This window comes from Tachypleus tridentatus, chromosome 10 (assembly GCF_004210375.1).
Source record: "Tachypleus tridentatus isolate NWPU-2018 chromosome 10, ASM421037v1, whole genome shotgun sequence".
Classification (NCBI taxonomy): domain Eukaryota; kingdom Metazoa; phylum Arthropoda; class Merostomata; order Xiphosura; family Limulidae; genus Tachypleus; species Tachypleus tridentatus.
The window spans coordinates 82,923,866-82,941,316 of NC_134834.1; the positions used below are offsets into that span (position 1 = coordinate 82,923,866).

Here is a 17,451-nt window from a genome sequence, read left to right on the forward strand (position 1 = left end):
AAAGTTGATGCATGTCCAAATGGTCATATAAATAAAAAATGGAGGAAAGATGAAGAGAAGAGAAAGCATTATCTCATTCCCTTGATGTTGAAGCTTTAGACAGAAAGGGCATGTCTGGATACAACAGAACCTAGTCAGAATGGTACATAATCGTGTGAACTTGAAGCCCAAACACATTTAAACATTGACATCTGCTAATTATTAAGTGTTTAGTGATGGACAAGTCTAACTGCATGTGCCACTGTCTTTAAGGGGGTTATTTTCAAAATTTATTAAACTACTTTTTGTTTCTGTTGTACCAATTAATATAGCATAAAAGTATAGCTATTAATCCATATTTTAATTGTATACAAGGTTTATGCTCTTAATTTTATAAGGCAACATGTAAAAAAAATCCTGAATTTCCTTTAATGTGGCAATGTGACATTTTCTCTAGGCATTCTCTCCTCTCTATTATATTCATTACTCCTCCAATAAATACATAACTTAATGTACATTACTTGCTATAAACCTATAATTGCTCAGACAAACCATTATTTTTTATAGCCTTCAATTTTGTTTGATTACAGTCAGACAGAAAATCAGACCCCTCTTGCCACACCCACCTGTCACATTCTCTCTTCCAAGATCTGTTAATAGTTCTCTCTTATATATGCACAACTAACAGAAAGTGAATGTTTTCATCTACCAAATGATGTATTATATCATGTTGCTTTCTGAAAAGAGAATTGTCAATTTCTCAGTTACTACAGACTTCATTCTCATGAGATATATTACGAGTAGTTTGGATGAATTTATAATGATTTTTGCTGCATAGTTAGAAAAACCATAAAAACTGTAATAGTTAGGGGAAATTGTCTGCTTTTTTGCATGTTATTACTCTATGTTCTTTAATGCATTATTTAATTAAATAACAATCATTTAGTGCATTAATCCCTTTAGCATAAAAAAGTAGGGTTAAGTGTCATCAACAGTCAACAGCAAAGAATGTAAAACCTGTGTAAGTATTCTATTTATTGTTTTTCATGTTTATTCTATTCTTACTTTTTAAAAAATAATTGAAATGTAAATGAGGCAAAATAACTACTAACATGACAAAAATGTTTCATGAGAAACACATGTAAGAAGCTCAGACACAGAGTAGCTCATCAGTAAAGTAATTCAATAGCATAATATAAGCTTCATATCATTCCCCGAGTGATTTATAACTTATAATGGCATGAATAGTAGTAATTACTTGTTCAAAGAGTAATCACAGAACAATAAAGAAATTAAATATGAATAGATATTTATGAGTTTAAAGCTATTTAGCATATATAAATGTTGTTTCAGGTTACAATCTGAAGTCATTCTATAAAGACAAAAAATGATAACTTAGATTTGTTCTGATTTTTTTGGTGCTTATAAGGTCAATCAATTTGACCAACCCCTTATAGAGTTAGAGTAGAAAAAAGAAAAGACTTGATAAAAACAAACATTTAAATGTATTTAGGAGGCTTTAGAGATTATACAAAACATTGACATTTGTGGTTGAATAATAATTTTTTACTCATAACATGAAAATCACTTCACACTTGGACTAGGACAAAACAGATTCGACTTATTCACAAACAAATCTTCAGTAAATATACCTTATTTAAAATTTTGAGTTTTTGTACATAAAAGTTGTAATGCTTACTAAAAATCTACCAAATGCTGTGAAGATGCATATGCTGCATAAAACGTTATAGTATAAATACTTAACATGTACAAATGTGTATATGAATTTGTGTATTTTATACTGAGCTGGTTACAAAAGGGTTAACAGAAGAAAATATGTTTCAACTGAAAGATGATATAGTGAACATTACCCCAAAAGGTAAAAATGAAGATGTGATAATTCATGGAGAACCACTGTAATATCCCAAAGAGGAACCTGGAAAGGCTGATGCAGATGGATAACCTGAAATAATTTCAAAAATAATGACAAAACCAGGGACCCAAAAACTTTTCTTCTCTTAGACCATTAACAATAAGTAAACCATTTCTTTTGGTAAACTTCCAAAAATGAATGTCAAATGGAACATGTTAATAAGCACACTACTCAATGTGTCAATCCCAGGTGTCTTGCAATTGATTGCATGAAAGCTAAGCATCAAGTTGAGGAACAGTGACTGTTGGATGAAAAATGTACAATCAAAGTTAATGTAACAGAGTTGGCTAGGAAGGAAGAGAAAGATGATGATACTTCTGAAGGAGTGAAAACCAAAGCCAACACAGCCAATATGGTGTCAGAGCAAAAGAAGGCACTGAAAATATTGTCTAATTTCTCATTAGTCCATTCTTGATTTTCACAAACTCAGCCTCACAGCCAGCATGAAAAAAAGCATCAGACCAAACATACAGCTCCAAGTCTCTATATACAAGATGTCCCCCTCCCCCAACACCTGGGTAACAGACTTTTAAGGTGGTTGAGGAGAGGTGTCAGGCATATCTGAGACATGAATGTGGGTATTAATATACAAAAAAATGCCACTCAAAAAAAAAATTACGTAAAATCAAGAAAAATAAATAAAGTCAAGCTCCATGAAAAAAAATTAAAATAATTAAAAAAAAAATATTGCAAGTTTAATAATAGTACAGAAACCCAAAGTAAACAGATAAGACCATCTTTGTAATTTTTGTCATCAAGAAAAAGTGAATAAGAAATAATAATGAGAAACTTATACATGAATCAGGTATAGAGTTGCACTGATGCAATTGGAGGGAGTTACAAGATTACAATCACTAAAAACTAAAACAAGTGAGTTACAATTCATATCAATGCTTAGAAGGACAAAAAAAGATAAAACTAAAGCATATGCAGAGACAATGTGCATTAAAATTTACTCTGAATTTTTTTTTTTTTAATAAGATCCATTTTTCTAGCACATGTTCATTCACCACAATAACATCTTGCTGGCATTAAAAATAAATATGCCAGTTTCTATAAGTAAGAAAATAAAAATTCAGTTATACCCACATGGTAAGTAACAACTGGAGCTGGAAGATTAGTGGGATTTGATGACTAATTAACAATCAAGTTCATTGACCAATTATATTCAACAAAATGATTATTCTTACAAGGAACTTGGATAATTGGAATAATTGAAAATGGTAACAATATGAAATATTAATTTCATTTAGCTGAATATTATTGTAAGTAATTACATTAACTTAACTTATTAGCCTAAACAATATTAAATTAATCAAAAATAATAATAAAAAATCAAAACAACAATATGTTATTTACTTGGACAGTTGGAATAACTTGTAACACTACTTTCAGTTAGTTGATTATTTTTGTGACATTAATAGATTTAATTATAATTTTGATTAATCATTTACTTTATGCAACACCAATCAATGTAATCAAATTATTCCCCAGCTCTGTGATGATAAATTCATTTGCATGTGGGTCGAAGAGAGCAAAAAATACATAATTTATAACTTAATCTGACTTCAAATTGATTAAAAAATAAAACAAAAAATTCCATTATATCAGTATTTTGTATCTGATCTTAAAGGAACATGTACATAAAATCTTCTTGTGAACATATTTTTAAATAAAAAATATCAAAAAGGAAGATCATACGTAACCATGACAAAACCTTGCTCTGACATCTTTCCTATAAATGTCCTAACAGAAATTTGTGTAGAATAATTCAATAAAATAAATTGCACTAAGATGTTCAAAACTGCATATTTCTGATGAAACAGCTTGCTCAGCAATGCTAATAATTTTCTACATACATATATCCCTCTGACTTCCTGCTATATTTTTGGTAAATATTCATGACATATTTTCACTTTGTATTTTGATCAATTGATAAAAATGTCAGAAGTATGTTATGAAATCACAGGAAAATAAAACATCTTACTAGTTCAAGCTGAAAAGGTACGAATTCTAGGCCAGCTAATATGGTAACTAACAGCTGAGTCCTCTATCAAAGAAAGAAACAACAGAGTATGAAGAATTAGCAAAAATATTTTGAACATCAATGTTACTGTTTGTAAATCAGCATTTAGTTAAACTTGTTTACAGAAAGTAGTATTCGGTGTATATTTACTAACTCAAACAGACACCATCCCCAAACTGGCAGGAAAAAAAAAAAAAATTCTTCAAGGTGACTTAGATCTTACCCATAATTACTTACCTGCAAATATTAAACAAGAAAGAGACTGGGTATTTTCAGTCAATGCAGACAGGAATTGAAATATTACATTCCCCCATTCTCAAGGAATTTCATTTTTTTAGTTGGCTTTCCCAATCAAGAATACATGATCCATCCATACTTCTTTAGTTATGACCAATGAAAGTGAACGTATTGCAAGGATTAAATAAAAAAACATTTCATAAGGAAATGCAACTTTACATGAGGGAATGTCTTATTCCTAATTTTGTTATCTCTCAAATGAATGGAATTTTATTATTTCTATCCTTAACAGAACATTAAAAATGAAAACTTTTTCACAAAAACAAGTATGTCAGCAAATTTAATTTTATTTTTTCACCTGAAGTGAGGTATAACAATTGTTTTTCAAAATATATAGAAATAAAAACAGAGTTGAAGACTTGAATGAACAAATGTGACTATTATTCTTGAAAATTAAAATCACTCACTTTTATCCAAACTTAACAGATGATGATAATTTTGATACATTTAATACTTCTTAAGAAAATCAGAGCCAGACATTAAGTGTTAACTGAAAAATAAATGTATTAAACTTCCACTATCAATAAAGTCATATTAAGATTAGTTTGATCCCTTTGGTACATCTGTGTAAAAAGTTACAAAGATATAAAGTCAACATTTACTAGAATATGAATTTAAAATAAGACTGTCCCCAGTTTCAAAACAATAAAAATGGTTTCATCTTACAATTTTACTATATAAAGCTAAAACAAAATATTGAGAAAGTGGGAATCATCTTATACACTATATGTTTCAACTTTTTACTGTGTCATCAGGTCATTTCAAATTTACTTAGTACTATTAAACATCACTTCTCTGATACATCTGTGTGAGCAAAATCTTAACTCACAGAAACTCTTAAGCTACCATAGCTAACACTACTAAACGTTTTGTTTGTTTGTTTGTTTGTTTTGAATTTTCTGCAAAGATACACAAGGGCTATCTGTGCTAGCTGTCCCTAATTTAGCAGTGTAGGACCAGAGAGAAAGCAGATAGTCATCACCACCCACTGCCAACTCTGGGGCGACTTTTACCGAAGTGGGATTGACCATAACATATAACACCCCTGCAACTAAAAGGGCAAGCATGTTTGGTGCAATGGCAATACACCCCAAAACCCTCAGATTATGAGTCGATTGCCTTAACCTACCTGGCCATGCCAGGCCCACTACTAAAAGAGCCATGAAGAAAATTCATGTTAGTCTAAAATAAGTTTTACACAAAGAATATCAAAAACAAAATTTGAATGATACAATAATAATGCTTTAAATTTTGGCACCTTCATTATACATAAAAATGTCAATGATACATGTATACACAGCCACATGTATCTGATTAAACTGATCTTATTATTTTCCTACACTGCAAATTTACTTCTGGTAAATACTACTTGTCCCTTCTTACACATACAACTATTCTCATTCTTCTTCATGCCACAAGCCTTGAACCTCCCACCTATTCCACAATGTATGTGATTCACAGTGTCTTCGCATGTAAATAATCATCTGACAATCCTCCAAGAATAGAAGTACAACACAGTCTCCTAATGCACATGGCTCCCTCTATTCAATTGTACCTAATTATCACTTTGAGATTTGGTAGAAAACATGCATGAGATTTTAAGTGGGAAGGAAGCATGGGTAGTGTCAGTACCTATCAATATTTAAACTATGGTAAAAATAGATATGCCAATGTGAAAGTTTGACTCAAATATAAAACCAATCACAATTGTTTCACACATCATCAACATCATCAGCCTCGGGTAATGAGCTCCCCGAGATCAAGTGCTAGAGGGATAGACAATATTTGACTTGTGTAACATCAACCCCCAGGACTCACATAGCAGATGAGAAGTGCATACTGGAAAAACCCTAGACCAAGGTAGGATGAAAAATCACAACATGTGTGAGGATTTATGTTGATTGGTCCAATTCTACTCCAAAACCATTCAATGAGAGCCAACAATCAGGTGATGGTAAGATGAAGGTTGATTGATTGATTTAGTGTTTTATGGCACAAAGCAGCTAGACCATCTGCACCAAACGTCCGGTAAAAAGTAAAAATAAATTAAATATAGTAAAATACAGAAAAGGAAATTAATGTAAAACAAAACATCATTGAAAAACAGAAAAAGCATAAAACCAATGTTGACACCTAGTTTACAATGGTAAGAGAGAAAGCAGAATAAAAGAAGTTGTAAAGTACTTATTCTAGCAAAATGGTAATGATCATAACCCGCCAGGAAGATTAACAGGTAAGAGAACCACCGTCAGTCACCTGAAGTTGGCCTTTCCATTCCTGGTTCCGGGTTATGTGTCATAGCAGCCATTATCAAAATGTAAAATAATAGAAGTTTTAAAAGACATACAGCAAAATCATAATAATGAGTAGCCAAATATCCAGTAAAAAGGTAAAAGTAAAGTAAATGTAGTAAAATTTGTAAAAGTAAACGAAGGTAAAAACAAAACAGCAATTAAAAACAGAAAATTGCATAAAACCGATGTTGACATCCAATCTATAAATTGTAAAGAACTTCTGTAGCAGAATGGTAATGATCATAACCCACCAGGAAGACCAACAGGCAAGTACCAGAACCACCATCAGTCACCTGAAGTTGGTCTTTCCAGTCCTGGTTCTGGGTTACGTGTTATTATGGCCAACACCAAAGGGTAAAGTAATAAAAGTTTAAAAGGCAAGCAGCAAAATTGGAATAACAACTCGCCAGGGCAACTAAAGGGTAGTTCAAACGGCAGCGTTAGTCACCTGAAGTTGGCCTTTCCAGTCCTGGTGTCGAGTTATTTAATGTTCTGGCCATTTTTCAATGTCAAATTGAACTAGAGAGAATGAAACTGTGAAAAGGAAATAACAATTAAAAAGATGTAATGAATAAATATCCAACACTTAAATGAGATTAAAAAGATTAATGGCCATTAAAAAACTAAAAACTTTATCAAGGAGGACAGTGTCACCATCACCAATAATATTGTCCAATGTGCCAGATAAACCCTGGGAAATATCATGTTTAAAATATTGCCATTGTTGAGAATCCTAACAGTTGCAAGAAAGTAAAATGTGGCTGATAGTGATTTGAGTGTTACACAAACTACACACTGGTGCATCAGTTCCAGATAAAAGAAAACAATGAGTTAAAAAACTGTGACCAATGCGTAGTCTAGTTAGAACAACTTCCTCCTTCCGAACCTACGGAAGCTAGATGGCCAAAGCCCAATATAGGGTTTTATTTGAAAAAGCTTGTTGTCACGTTGCTCACTCCAAGTGGACTGCCAGCTGGCACGGAGCCAAGCCTCGAATACAAGACCATAGTCCATGTACGAAATAGGAACAGTGGTGATAGTGCTGGAGCAAATAGATTCAGCTGCCATGTCTGCAAGCTCATTCCCGCGAATACCAACATGGCCTGGTATCCAGAAAAACTGGATAGAAGTAGCACTTAATGAGAAATGAGCCAGTTGGTTTTGAATATCAGCAAGAACAGGGTGTGAGCCAACGTGTAGCAATTCCAGGGCCAGTAGAGAACTAAGCGAGTCAGTATAAATAGTGCAGTTGGAGTACTGCTCAGCTTCAATATGATCCAGGGCAAGAGATATGGCATACAGTTCAGCAGTGAACACAGAAGCTGTAGAGGAGATTCTGCGCGCAACCACCAAACCGCAGCAAACCATAGCAGAGCCGACAGAATTACCTGATTTGGAACCATCCGTATAAATGGGAATGGAATAATTGTTTGAAAGATGTTCATTAAATAAATGACAGTACTTCCAATCTGGAGTATCTGCCTTTTTCAGATGACTGAAAGAAAGGTCACATTTGGGGGCTGTAATAAGCCATGGTGGGATGGGCTGACCTGTGGAATCTGCAATGTTATCCAAGGACAGACCCAAGTCATCCAATTGCACCTGGATGCGAAGGCCAAACGGAGCAATGGCAGATCATCTGTTCTGAAAAAGTACAGCCCACTGAAAAAGGAAAACACATCCCCAGGAGGGATGCTTTGGTAAGGAACGAAGAAGATGTGAAAGTCATCGACATACAGCCGTTTCGCAACAGTGAGAGGGAGTTGTTCAGTGATGGCATTTATCTTTATACTGAAAAGTGTGACACTCAAAACACAGCCCCGAGGGACTCCAAGTTCCTGTGCAAAAGAACGGGAAAGTGTCGAACCCACACGAACTTGGAATCTTCTGTCCATTAAAAAATTAATAAACATGGGTAAATGGCCACGTAACCCATATGTATGGAGGTCTCGCAAAACGCCATACCTCCATGTTGTGTCATAAGCCTTCTCAATGTCAAAGAATATTAATACAAGATGTTGGCATTTGAGAAAGGTTTCTCTGATTGATGTTTCAAGTCGAATTAGGTGGTCTGTGGTGGAGTGCTGTTGTCAGAACCCACACTGGGTGGGCAAGAGGAGGTTGTTTAATTCAAGGAACCAACAAGACGAGCATTAACCATCCTTTCTAAGGTCTTACAAAGACAGCTCGTCAAAGCAATTGGACGGTAGTTTGAAGGAATCTTGGGATCTTTCCCTGGCTTAGAGAAAGGTAAAATAATAGCCTGGCACCAGGCATCAGGAAAAACATTCTCCTGCCAGATCCGGTTAAAGACAATTAGAAGAACATCAAGAGAAGCAGGAGATAGATGGTACAGCATGTCATAGTGTACATCATTAGGTCCAACAAATGTACTGTCAGACCGATGAAGGGCCATTTTCAGTTCCACCAGTGTAAAGGGACAATTATAGTCAAAGAGACAGTCAGTTCAAAAGTAAAGAGGTGAACGCTCTGCCCGAGTCTTGATGGCCAAGAAGGTGGAGGAACAAGCAGAAGTGCTAGATACCCGGCAAAAGCTTTCACCTGGAGTATCAGCAATGCTCCAGACATCAGCCACCTCCTGACCATCAGAGAGCAAGATCGAGATGGGGACAGAATTGTAGTACCCACTGACCTTTCGAATCCTGTCCCATATGACCTTGGAACTGGTGGTAGAAGATTGCTAGTTGTGAACTTAATCCAAGATTCCTTCTGGCTTTGACATCTTACCCACCTAGCATGTACACGGGCCCGTTGGAAAGCAACGCGGTTCGAAAGTGTGGGATGTCTACGAAAAGTAGACCAGGCCCATTTTTGAGCTTTCCGTGCTAAGTGGCAAGCAGGATTCCACCACGGACGAGGATATCGTGAAAAACGTGTCGAGGTTTTAGAAATACACTGAGCAGCTACTTGTATAATACAGCCAGTTACCGCTGCCACACAGTCGTCTATTGATGTCTGATTCACGATGGCAGAATCAAGTTCTGTGAGAGCAGTAAAAGTGGACCAGTCTGCCTGATCCAACTTCCACCGGGCATGCGGATAGGGTGGCATCGACCACGGACAGTCTCTCTCAAAAGTATAGGAAAATGATCACTGCCTAGTGGATTATTGTCAACCCTCTATGAAAAATGGGAGAATAATAAAGGGGAGCAAACTGAGAGATTAATAGTGGTAAAGGTCTGACTTGGTGCATGAAAATAAGTGGAAGAACCAGTATTGAAAAGAGAAAGGTTGTGATCAGAGAGCATACGCTCTACAGAGCGACCCCTCCCATCAATAACAGCACTTCCCCAGAGGGGATGATGTCCATTAAAGTCCTCCAGGAGTAGAAAGGGAGATGGCAACTGTTCAACAAGAGCATCAAGGTCTGATTGATCATATGTCTCTCCAGGGGACAAATAGAGAGAACAAACAGTGATGGTATGACCCAAGGAAACACGGATGGCTACGGCCTCCAAGGGTGTGTTGAGTGACAAGGACAGGGTAAGCACATGCTGATCAACCAATAGTGCCACCCCTCCATGTACTCGTCCATCACACAGCCTGTCATTTCTTTACAGAGAAAACTGCCGAATTGTGACTGTATCAGCAGGTTTTAGAAATGTTTCTTGTGAGGAAAGACATACAAGATGGTAGGAAGCAATCAGTGTTTTGATATCATTCAGATTAGAACGTAAACCTCGACAGTTCCATTGTATCAAGGTGGCCACTTTTAATGACGGGTAGGCGAAGTGGCTGGAGAACCCTTCTATGTATGTCCACTTCTTTTTTCCTTACTGTCCTTAGTCGGAGGAGGTCTGTCAACCTCTATGGATCCTGCCCTGGGTTGATTGGGCAGATCTTTGTTATTGGAAAGGGATTCCAGTGACTGAGGACGCAAACAAATGATTGTTTTGCCTCTTGGGGTGGGAGAAAAAATGAATCAGAAGAAATGCCTGTATTTGAAACTGAAAGATGTGGATCTTGAGATTTGTTGGAATGTATAGGAGGAACAGAGATGGGTGTGGAAGTCGATTCAACCTTTTTAACCATGGAGGTCAAAAGGCTTTTCATTTGTTTTGAAAACGATTCTCTTGGAGGCACAGAGAGATCTGTCTGTACACCCACTGTAGTTGTGGAACGAAGTGCAGCAGCATATGTCCGAGATGGAGTGGCGGGCAGCAATTTCTGAGCCTCAGAATAACTAATGTTATGAGTCATTTTCAAACGCTGCACCTCTTTTTCCTCCAACCATTTTGGGCAAGAACGAAAGTAGGAAGGGTGAGAACCATTGCAGTTAGCGCAATGTAGGTCCATGTCACACTCATAGGCATCGTGGTCCTTGCCACCACAACGAGCACATGTCAGGGAAACACGACATGATGTCTTTGAGTGGCCGAACCTCTGACACTGAAAACATCGGAGAGGGTTTGGAATGTATGGCCGTACCCTGCAAATTAGATAACCTGCTTTGATGGTGGCAGGTGCACGTGATGATGTAAATGTCAAAACCAGGGTATTTGTTGGCAGTGTAACTCCATCTTTGCGAGTGGAGATGCGCCTCACTGTAGAAATTTGAGTGGAGAAACCAGCGAAAATCTCTGACTCGGGGACATTCTTCAAATCCCTCTCAACAATAACTCCTCGTGATGAATTCAAGGTAGCATGAGGGGTAACCTCAATAGGTATATCCCAAATTGCCGTTGAATTCAAGAGGAGTTCACTGTGGTGGGTTGTGGATGTTTCAACTAATATATCTCCAGATCAAAGCTTCTTTACTGACTTTGGAGAGCCAGCATGACCCTCTAATCCCTTCTGAATAAAAAAGAGGGACATTTGCCCTAAAGGTTTTCTGAAAGAGAATGTAATATAAAAAAATGAGGTACGTGTGTTACAGATGTTGAAGATTGCTGCTCAGAGTCTTCAAGACGTGGTCGCTTACCTATTGACTGTTTTTTCACTATTTCATTTAAATTTTTTGGAGGACCCATAGGAAAAAAGAAAAATTTCGGTACCCACTGACCCCACCCACAATGGAGCCCTACGAGAGAACACACTACAATGTCATGCAAGGACAATGCAGCAAAGCCAGGGTTTCGTGAGCACTATACCCAAACACCAGCATCAGGCACAATGTCCGCAACACCCGTTAAGAACTTCCAACAGTGGTACTTGGTTGACTCTAACCCAAGTAGACCAGCCGACTGACCCAAGGGAGGCCACCCAAAGGCTGCCCGTCTACAGGAATTCAAGGCCAAAGTGGTGTGTTAGGGTTGAACCCCTCAACCACCAGGATCCTCTCCTCCCTTTCACTGGTCACCACGCACAGCAAACACGTGGGTGGATGTTTAGATCCCAGAGAAGGTAACCAGACAGAACAGAACCTTCCCTGGGAGGTCTCCTCACCACATACAGAAATCCAAACCGAGGGGGGTAAGATGAAGAATCCCAATCAGAGAGGTGAACTGCAATGTGACAGATCTACTCAAAAGCAACATCATCCTGCAGACAGGACTGGAAAGAAATCAGAGAGCAACATCAACTTTTGGCTCCCACCTCAAAGGTCTGGATTGTCTCTAAAAGATATATGCAACTTCAGCCTCTGGATATAACTGCACAGAAGCTGAGTACACATCCTCTGGGACCTACCCTACCTAAATCAAACATGACTGGAGGATCAACATTATGCTCTACTCTCTAATAAATAGAAGTGATGACAACTTCTAACTGGAGTATGGCAAGGACTCTCATACTTCATTGGAAGAACATTATGGGGGAACACAGTGGAGAGTCCAGAGTAAGGTACTCTCTGGAGACAGTGCAATAGGTGACCACAACATCCCCATTTATAAAGCAGAAAACCCCTGATTTATTCAATCTAATAAACAGCATACAAGTCCATGGGTTAGTACAGTCTGGAATGGGCACATTTATGGAACAAATATATTGCAAGAAAAATGTCTGAGCAATCTTGTGTATCTGAGCATCTCAACGGTGTATGTTAGAGGCCATGAGTATTCACTGAGATTGTTTACACCAGCTACTCCCAGAAGATGGCTTCAGTGGAAAATCCCATACAACTCTCACCAAGATATTCTATGTAACATCAACCTACTAACACTCAAAAATACTGAGATGGTGCACCAGAATTAGCTCAGAATAACCAATGCTATATCAATCCCAGATAGGACCACACAAAGAATGGAGTAAATGTGCCACAAACAAGTCTTATGGAACCACAATTTACAAGATGATTAGATTCAAGATCACACATAAACCCTCCACCCTGGTACACACTGTACAGGGTTGGAGTGACTCATTCACTTGGTGGGAGATAACATACCCCAATATGTCTCATAGTTTGCTGTACAGTGTGAAATTTGTGATGTCGAGAAATATATATATATATATATATATAGTGTGAAATTTGGTTAGATATATAGCATACCTAGACAGGAAACACTCACCTCTGAGTGGGAACCTAGACCTAAATGGGACATTCCCCTGCAAGAAGAAGAATAAATAGAAAAAAAAATTAATTGACCAAGTTATAGGCAACTTAGTAAAATAAACATGGATAGAGAGAAAAAATCTGACCTGTGGAGCATTAGTAACAGTATGTGGAAGTCATGACACAAGCTTTGGAAATCCAAATGAAATTAAACAGACCTGGTAAAAAAGTACAGTAAACAAACTATAGAAGTTGAACAAAAAATAAACAATTTAAGTGCTACTTTGCACAGTTAAAAAATATTGTGTGAAAAACAACAACGTTAAACCCATTTGCTTTCATTTAGTGCCTGATGAGAAATGATAGTTGGGTATAATTGAATAAAGGAGTCACATGGGTCAGGAGGCTGTCGTACACCTAGTGGTGAAAGATTGTTTCACGATAATTGATTTGCAAAGACAGCATGAACCATGTGAACTGTCAAGTAGGTAGAAGTTTCAAGACTAGTGACATGAAAAAAAAGAATTTTGCATTCAGAAGGCAACACTGAATGAAAACAGCTTTATGTGTGAGAAAAGGTAAGATATCATATCTGAATGTGATGAACAATGCTAATTGTATGTTTAACATATACATCCCACTGACACTTCCTCAGATTCGTTGCTTTATTTTTGACAATGTTATACTACTTTATGTCAGTTATAAATGATTGAAGTGTTTATTAATAAATGCTTCTAGATCTATTACTTCCTTAGCCCATTTATTACATGGTAAAATCAATGAGACACTTTATCAAATGAAACTTTTAGACTTGTGCCAATTTTGATTCAATTCAAATGCCCTTCCATTAACAAGTACAATGGCTGGCCCCTGTAACACTTTTTTTTCTTTTATTTCTACCATTATTCTAACCCATCTAACAATACTTTCAGCACACTTTGCATGTACTGTTCCCTTATATTATTGTAGTTCCTGTGTCTTTTGGTTGCTCTAATTTTAAATCAGTTTGGGACCTGTGATGTTCATTGACCCTTGAAAAAGAAAATTTGAAACACCAAATAATTTTTATTTGAAGTTATTTGTCATCTTCATTGAGAATAGAAATCTACCAACACAAAAAATATATAATACTGAGATCACCCAATGAACTTTAAACATATTTTAATAATTTTGTGGTTTCATTTCCTGTTAGCCTTTATCGTATGTTTACACCACACTGCCAGGGTAGAATAGGTATCATACACATGCCTAAGGTTATCTAATCTTTATAGGGGGAACTTTTTTGTGTATGACTGAAAGAACTTTATCCAATCACAGATAACCTTACTTAGGTCAAATATGAGTTTCCTAAAGATGGTGTCTCAGGTTCTAAGAAAATAAAACTTGAAAGAAATCTAACCAATAGTCTTTTTTTCCTGCCAGTTTCAGAAAAGAACAATAATGATAATGATCCAGGCATGCAAGAAAAATAAGTTTATGACTGCATCAAGACTTTATCAGAGATTTTGTTTCTTTTAGATCAGTGCATGTTTTGTATGGTTTAACAGTATTGCAGCTAAGTATTACTCACTATCTTAGTCACATAAATATTTATGTGAAACAATATTGATGATTATTGCCAGTATAATGCTACATACCACTAGTCACTTAGTTTATGTCTTGTATTAATGTATAACATAAAAAAAAATTCTGATGATAAAACTTCTGGTTTTACATATAAAATGGTGTGGTTAATTTGATTATAACACATGTCTTAAAGTTATCATTCTTACATTCAGTTTCATTATTCCACTATGGTATCTCCAACAGCACACTTACTTACATTCAATAAATTATATATATTAATACCACTTAACACTTTTTAACACTGAAATCTGCATTAGCCACAATGACTAAAGAATTTATGTGGAAGAGTGAGCAGAGCAATACTCTCATTAGTTAAGCTCTTTAATAAACCATATTTCCTAGTTTGTGTTAAAATGTTTAAAAAAGTGAAACTACACAAATCAAGGTGTAAACCTATGATTCTGTTAACTGGAGAGATACTTTATCCAACTAAGCAACTATACCTCATGTGCCTTAAATATCTGTTTTCACATTTGATTTTTAACAAAACAATGACAAACTTAACACTTCTAATACAATTTAGATCTGTGATGAGTCATTATGTGATCAGCATTTACCAATATTACATACAACCTACAGTATTTTAGGTATTTCATTAGTTTTAAAAATGTTCTTTCTTTTCTATAAACATGTCTGAAAAACTGACATGCATTATACTCTATCAGAAAATACTATAGATTAAGTCTATCATTAACAAATGAAGTTCAACTTAAATTTCTACCTTCTATTAATGTGTTTCATATGTGCTTGGATTTAATCAAACAACAGTATATCATAGTGATACAGATAACTTTAATACTGATGTTTAAAACCTCTTTCTTTCCCTCACTTCTGTGAGCTCCAAATAGATTTAATATCTTAAAAACAGGTTCAATGTTTCCATGCTTGAGAAATTAACTCTTCATTTCAATAACTTTCTTTGAAAATTACGTTAAAAATATACTTATTTAATGATAAATAACAAAATGGCCAACTTACAGACATGACTTTGTCAAATATCTCAATTACTTTTCTCTAACAGCTGGTTAAGAAACAAATTTATTACAAATACCTGTTCATCTCTAAATAAGGCTGGCTGCATATAAAACTTGTGGACTATTTTTGGATTCTGAAGAAATGACCTGATATAAGCTTCCAGAATGCATTCATTCAAAGAATGAAAAAGCCAAGCACGACTTTTTCCAAGACTAGATGTAACTAGCTCCAGTGTTTTCAAATAATCTTGAGTATTTCGATGACAAAATTCTTGTACAAATGGCCAATAACCCCACTGTAACTGCTTCAGGCTGAAAATATTTAAATCATGTTTTTCAATTTAAGAAGAAAATGAAAAGCAAAATGAGAAAAAGCTAGTAGGCATATTGAAGTTGCAAATGATTCAAAAGAATATATAAATAAAAACACAAAGCATTGATATTAAATAATTTACAATTTAATTTGAATTAATAAAAGTTAAATATAACCATTCAGATTCATGTAACTATCTAGAAGAATTTCAAGAGCACTCAGCTGAAACTTACAAACAATTAGAGAAACCATTCCATACATTTTGACTAACCAAAAAAATGTTTTATCTTAAAAGAAGTCTGCATCTAGTTTCATAAAAGAATAAACCTATTTACTCCTCATATATTCATGTTTCTATTTTCTACCATCCATGGTCCACTAGCTCAGTGGCTTTGGAACTGGAAAGTGGTAAATATTCTCTTACACTATTGGAAGAAACAATGTGGTGGACATGGTGAATAGTCCTGAGGAGCATTCACACCAGAGAAAATGCAATTGGGGACCATAAAACCATATTCTGAAAAGCAAACCAAACCCAATGTATTCAATCTAAGGAATGGCAGGGATGGGCACCTATTCCCTTCTGCTTCATCCATGAAATCCAAGGGTTAATACAATCCAGAACAGGCATACTTATCAAGCAAATACATTATAAACAATCTTGTGGAACATCCCATCTCTAGTTTAGGTTATTGTAAAGAACATTGTGCATTTTGCAGGCATGTAAGTTATGAAAATGAAGTCAACATGGCCTTATACTATATACTACTATGAGTATTAGTACAATTCTAAGGACTGAAGTATTCCTGGATAGGCACCACTTGCCACAGAGTGGGATTCTGGTCAAAACATGGAACAGGTTCCTGAAAAATAACATATAACAAAGGAAAGAAAACTTACCCAGTTAAAGTATCCCCAAAGAGGGAAGGGTGATGACAGGTGGAATACAGTACCCTGATGAAAAAAATATAGCTAATCAAAGTAAGATTTTTTTATTCCCCAGACCATTGTCCTGAAGCCTCTTGCTAATAATCTCATCCCTCTCAACATTGGAGAAAAGCACCAAGAAACAAATCCAGATGACAGGGAGAAACCTGTAAACCTGATGACATTGGGGGATATGTTAAACCACCAACTCATATAGTCAAACAGAGAAGAAGGAAAGTTAAAATGAAAAACCAAAGGAATCATACCATGGGTTATACAAAATGTTGTGAAAAAGATCACAAATATGCCAGCTTTAAAGTAAGAAGTGCTTCCACATTTCCCAATGCATTATAACTTCACTAAAAGTAAGATAGTTAACCTTAATGACATGGATAACAGAAAGTTACAACAAATACATCTCAGAGAAAAAATAAATGGCCCCAGTGAAGGTGGGATGTAGAAATGCAATCCATAAGAAGATGAATGTTAGAAGGGCAAGAGAAAAAACTTATCTCAATAAACTTCCAAACTTCTGCACTTTCATGCTTTTTTCAATATACAGATGTTTTCAAGTGTTATAAGTCTAATCCCTCTACCTGGTGCTCACACATTTTCTCCCAGCTACATTTTA

General features: G+C 35.8%; 1 protein-coding gene across 4 annotated transcripts in view; it reads right to left on the bottom strand.

The window, feature by feature from the left end:
- LOC143229729 (pleckstrin homology domain-containing family M member 2-like) overlaps nucleotides 1-17,451 on the bottom strand; it is a 65,829-nt gene that overhangs the window by 35,902 nt on the left and 12,476 nt on the right. For all 4 annotated transcript variants that reach the window (XR_013016027.1, XM_076462466.1, XM_076462465.1 and 1 more), the window contains exons 3-4: nucleotides 15,658-15,892; nucleotides 3,900-3,962 (exon numbers count right to left, since the gene is read on the bottom strand). Coding sequence is in view for 3 of the 4 variants with exons in the window: in XM_076462466.1 (XP_076318581.1) it covers nucleotides 3,900-3,962; nucleotides 15,658-15,892 (298 nt within the window). In the remaining variant the exon portion in view is untranslated. The remainder of the gene's footprint in view (nucleotides 1-3,899; nucleotides 3,963-15,657; nucleotides 15,893-17,451) is intronic.